The sequence below is a fragment of the Corylus avellana genome, chromosome 11 (assembly GCF_965113065.1).
Source record: "Corylus avellana chromosome 11, dhCorAvel1.hap1.2, whole genome shotgun sequence".
Classification (NCBI taxonomy): domain Eukaryota; kingdom Viridiplantae; phylum Streptophyta; class Magnoliopsida; order Fagales; family Betulaceae; genus Corylus; species Corylus avellana.
In genome coordinates this window covers 17,120,950-17,126,976 of record NC_142500.1, presented here as the reverse complement: position 1 = coordinate 17,126,976, position 6,027 = coordinate 17,120,950, and the positions used below count along the sequence as shown (strand labels likewise).

General features: G+C 39.9%; 1 protein-coding gene across 1 annotated transcript; it reads left to right on the top strand.

Moving 5' to 3' along the window:
* The first annotated feature begins 5,173 nt into the window (after positions 1 to 5,173).
* LOC148583171 (uncharacterized) lies at positions 5,174 to 5,584 on the top strand. The gene has a single exon (XM_088511598.1). The coding sequence runs from the start codon at positions 5,174 to 5,176 to the stop codon at positions 5,582 to 5,584; it is 411 nt and encodes a 136-aa protein (XP_088367724.1).
* Positions 5,585 to 6,027: the final 443 nt, after the last annotated feature.

Genomic DNA, 6,027 nt, shown 5'->3' with positions numbered 1-6,027 from the left:
AAAATAATAATCAAGCAAACCCACAAGCAAGACACCAAGATTTTTACGTGGAAAATCCTCCAATGCGAAGGTAAAAACCACGAGACCTAGTCCAGTTAAATCTTCCACTATCAACAATAATGAGTTTACAATTGTCTTCCCTAGAGAAATATCTAGAAGTTATCACCACATCAAGAATACATGCATTCTTGGATTAAACATAAATTCATCACCCTAAAGTGGATTCCAACAAGAATAAAGAAAGATCTCACCAAGTAGGTATTAGTAACCAAACGATTGGAGAGGAATTCCAACGATCGACACCAGTCAATACATAGCACTCGTCGTCAGGAGCAACACTTTAAAATTGCATCAAGATCGAACCACAAATGACCTTTCAATCTCTGACGGATGTGAAAAAGGAATAACCTTTTTCTTTTTCTTTTTCTTTTTCTCTCTCCCTGCACAGCACTGTGTCGCCGCACACTTTTTTTCTTTTCCTGCGCCACTTCTTTCTTTCTTCTCTCTCTGTTTTTTTTTCTTTCTTTTGTCTCAAGATATATATATATATATATAGTACACAAAGGGTTTGAAACCCTTTGTGTTTCCTGCCACGTGGGTTGGTCCCCACATAAAGAGGGACCACCCAACAAATCTCCCCCTCCCAATTATGTGGGGGGCTCCACCAAGCCCGCCGCGCTTCTGCAAATTTCAAGCTTTTGCATAGGCAATGATTTAGTCATCATATCTGACCCATTATCATCAGTATGGATTTTCTCAATCTGTAACAGGTTATCCTCCAGTGCATCACGAATCCAATGACACATAACATCAATATGTTTCGATCTTGAATGGAAAGTTGAATTCTTACTGAGATGGATGACACTCTGACTGTCACAGTAAAGCACATACCTCTCTTGCTGTAAACCCAATTCTTGTAAGAACTTTTTCATCCATAACAATTCTTTAGCCGCTTCAGTGATAGCAATGTACGCTGCCTCTGTGGTAGACAAAGCAACACACTTCTGCAATCTGGACTGCCATGACACTGCTCCCCCTAAATAAGTAATCAGGTACCTTGAAGTAGATTTTTTAGAATCAATATCCCCAGCCATATCTGCATCTGTAAACCCATCAAGCACCTGTTGACCACTGCCGAAGCACAAACATACTCTCGAAGTACCTCTGAGATACCTGAGAATCCATTTCACAGCTACCCAATGTTCTTTGCCAGGATTAGAAAGGAACCGACTAACAACTCCGACTGCATGAGCGATATCAGGCCTCGTACACACCATGGCATACATCAAGATACCCACGGCTGATGCGTAAGGCACTTTCTTCATTTCATCTTTTTCTTTCTCACTTGTAGGACTTTGCTTTGAACTCAACTTCAAATGACCTGCAAGTGTAGAGCTCACCGGTTTTGCCTTGCTCATGTTGAATCTGTCCAATACCTTCTCGATATAACTCTCTTGTGATAGCCACAATTTTCCTTTCTTCCTATCACGAGAGATCTTCATACCAAGGATATGCTTTGCGGGTCCCAAGTCCTTCATAGCAAAGGACTTACTCAATTCTTTCTTCAGTCTGTCAATTTTACTAGTGTCATGACAAACAATCAACATGTCGTCCACATACAGCAAGAGAATAATAAATTCTCCATCAGAGAATTTCTTCACAAACACACAATGATCTGCTGTAGTTCTCTCATACCCATGATCAACCATAAAAGAATCAAACTTCTTATACCACTGTCTCGGTGCCTGCTTGAGTCCGTACAAGCTCTTTTTCAACCGACACACTAAGTGTTCTTTGCCTTTAGCTGTGAACCCCTCTCGTTGCTCCATATAAATTTCCTCCTCCAAGTCACCATGAAGGAAAGCAGTCTTCACATCAAGCTGTTCGATCTCCAAATTCATTTTGGCAGCCAAACTCAAAACAACTCTGATAGAAGACATCTTTACCACCGGTGAGAAAATTTCATCAAAATCAATGCCCTTCTTTTGACCGAACCCCTTTACAACTAGTCGCGCCTTGTAACTTGGCTGTGATCTGTTTGGTTCAATCTTGCATCTGAACACCCATTTATTCTTGAGTGCTCTCTTGCCCTTAGGCAGTTCCACCAAATCATATGTGTGATTCTCATGCAAGGATTTCATCTCGTCTTGCATGGCTTCTAACCATTGATTTTTCTGGTCATGAGCATAACCTCTTGATAACTTTCTGGCTCTCCCCCATCTAAAGTAACACATACTCATTGACTGAATACGTTCTGGAAGGCTGTCGGTTTCTGGTAGATCTCCTCAACTGAATCTCAGCGGCTGGTTCTGAAGAAGCTTGCTCTAGATGCTCTTCTGACTCCACACTATCAATTGTAGGCTCACCATTTTCACCAACTGTATCAACCTGTTCTTCTTGTACATCTCCCATGTGTTCATCATGCATCACACAAGGAGGAATAACTGGATCCAAATCAACACGGTATTCACTAGGAGACTATGCCTTTTTCTGATTCAAGTCTTCAATGGTTTGATCTTCAAAGAATACGACATCTCTGCTTCGTATGATTTTCTTATTAACTGGATCCCAGAATCTGTAACCAAACTCCTCATGCCCATAACCCATGAAGATACACTGCTTGACTTTGCTATCAAGCTTTAACCTCTCATCTCTAGGAATATGGACGAATGCCCTGCAGCCAAACACTCTCAAGTGCTTAAAAGAAACATCTTTCCCTGTCCAAACCCTTTGAGGAATGTCACCATCCAAAGGAACTGAAGGAGAAAGATTTATCAAGTCAACTGCTGTCCTCATTGCCTCACCCCAAAAATGTTTAGGCAATTTTGCATGAGAGAGCATACACCTGATTCTCTCACAGATGGTTCTGTTCATTCTCTCTGTTACGCCATTATGCTGCGGAGTCTTGGGCACAGTTTTCTCAAGCCTGATCCCATGGCTTTTGCAATACTCTTCAAACGGTCCTCTGTATTCACCACCATTGTCTGCACGGACGCATTTTAACTGCCTTCCAGTTTCTCTTTCAACCTTCATATGAAAGACTTTGAACATACCCAATACCTGATCTTTGGTTTTCAAAGCAAACACCCATACCTTTCTAGAGCGGTCATCAATAAAAGTTACATAATAAAGTGCACCACCTAGAGTTTTAGTGTTCATAGTGCAAACATCAGTGTGAACTAAATCAAGAATATTAGACTTTCTTGATGAAGAGGATTTTTGAAATGAAACTCTTCTTTGTTTTCCAACAAGACAATGAGTACAGGGCATTAGTAACATACCTTTATTATTAGGTAGGAGCTGTTCCTTGGCGAGAATCTGAAGTCCCTTCTCACTCATGTGACCAAGCCTTTTGTGCCATAGCTTAGTGGAGTTTTCATTCTCAACAACAATCGCATCTCCCTTGACTAGTCTTGCAGCTGTCTTGTAGAGAGTGTTGGTCTTCTTTCCCCTAGCTAAGATAAGAGAACCCTTGCTCAGTTTCCACTATCCACCTCCAAGGTAATTGTGGTAGCCTTCATCATCAAGTTTCCCAATAGAAATCAAGTTGAAGCGCATTTCAGGAACATGTCTGACATCCTTGAGAATCAATTTGCACCCAATGCTGGTTTCTAGCTGTATATCTCCCATGCCCACAACTTTACACTTTGCTTCATTTCCCATCCTAACCCAACCAAAATCGCAACTGGTGTAGGAAGAGAAGAAATCTCTATGTGGAGTAATATGAAAAGATGCTGCTGTATCAACTACCCACGTAGATTCATCACATGCGAGATTAGCATAAGCTTCATCAAAAGCAAATACCACATCACCATTAGATGCAACTGCTGCAGTGTCTTTTTCTTCTTGACGTTCTTCGTCTTTTCCTTTCAACTGTTCCCTCTTAAACTTTCTACAATCTCTTCTTATATGCCCAGGCTTGCCACAGTGAAAACATTTTATGTCTGTTTTTGAATAAGACTTTCCTCTTGACTTGTCACAACTGTCATACCTGTGAGGTTTTCTGCTTTTACTTCTCCCCTGCCTTTCTATAACAAGTGCCTCTGAATGAGAAGAAATACCTTGCTCTTTCCTTCTTGCCTCTTCATTGAACATGCTGTCTTTTACCATACCCATAGTTATCACACCATTGGGAGCCGAATTACTGAGTGACACCACCAAGGTTTCCCAACTGTCTGGCAAAGAACTCAACACAAGTAATGCTTGCACTTCATCATCTAGTGCAAGTTTCATGGTAGACAACTCGTTCAACATTCCCTGAAAATTACTCAGATGCTCCGTAACACTATGCCCATCTTTGTACTTCAAATTCACAAGCCTTCTTATCACAAAGGCTTTGTTTTGAGCAGTCTTTCGTTCATAAAGACTCTCTAACTTCTGCCAAAGACCATAGGCATCAACTTCTTTGGCTACGTGATAAAAGACACTTTGATCCACCCACTGCCTAATATATCCAACGGCTTTTCTATTCAATTTCTTCCAATCATCGTTGGTTACAGCAACTGGTTTAACACCTTTCAATTCAATGGGGTCAAACAATTCCTTGCAATACAAAATATCTTCCATCCTAGTCTTCCAAATTGAATAATTGGAAGCTGTGAGTTTAACCATGCTATTAGATGACTTTTCCATTTAATTCACACAAGAACTCCACACGAACAATGAACCAAAGGCTCTGATACCACTTTGTTAGGGGTGAACACCAAATTCAGATGCTTAGCGGAATTAATCTACCCCTCTTTTTGCAAATTAAATAGTAAAACAATAGCAAAATAATAATCAAGTAAACCCACAAGCAAGACACCAAGATTTTTACGTGGTTTTTACCTTCGCATTGGAGGATTTTCCATGTAAAAATCTTGGTGTCTTGCTTGTGGGTTTGCTTGATTATTATTTTGCTATTGTTTTACTATTTAATTTGCACAAAGAGGGGTAGATTAATTTTGCTAAGCATCTGAAATTGGTGTTCACCCCTAACATGTATTTCATGGTTTATTTACTCATCCAAATGATTTAATAAGGAAGACCCATAACTCCATTGACGAATTTCAAAGAGCAAATGGTGGTGACTGTGCAGGGGAACGGATGATAGTAGAGTAGGTGGCTAACAAGTGGCAAGCTCCAACGGTGGGTTAATTGGCACAAAGCCAACTGGGACGCATCACGGGACACCATGAAGGGGCATCTGGGGGTGGGCATTGTGATACGTGATCAGGTGGGAAGGTTAGTTGCCGCCAAATGTATCCCCATGCAGGGCCAACTGGCACCCAATGCAATTGAGACTTTGGCAGCATGTCATGCTGTTCGTTTCAGCAAAGAAATTGGAGTTACCCATCTCATTTTGGAGGGAGATGCCATGTATGTGGCCGCAGCAGTAAATGCAAAGGAAGCTTCAATGCACAAACATGGCCAGCTCATAGCAGACATGAAACAGATTTTACAGTTCTTTTTCAAATGGGAATGTCAACATGTTAGTCGAAAGCTCAACAAGGTTGCTCATGGCTTGGCCCTAGAGGTTTGTAAACAGTTCATTGGGGAGACTTGGGATAATTCTATTCCGGGGCTATCCGTGATATTGTTTTGATGGAACAAATTGATTTCGTCTGAATTTTCTTGATCAATAAGAATTTGTGATAATTATTTTTTTTAAAAAAAAACAAAACAAAACAAAAGTCAATTACATTGTACATTGGATCAATCTAGCTACAATGTTTCGAGTGGCATTAAAATTAATATTTGGGGGCCATAGTAAAATGTAATGATAATATATATATTAATATTTTTTTTTTCTCTTTATATACCATATTTCTACTATATACCAAAATTATGATAAACACAATTCAAAATATAAAGGAAAAAAAATATTTTGTAACACAATGTATCACAATATATATAAACTAGATTGTACTTTTTTTTTTCTAATTGAATGAAGGAAAAGGTTACAGGGGAGGGTATTTTCCATCTCTAATCCGAATATAAGAGAGAATGAGAGACCCTATGGGAATGCTTCCAAAAACAAGATGGGAA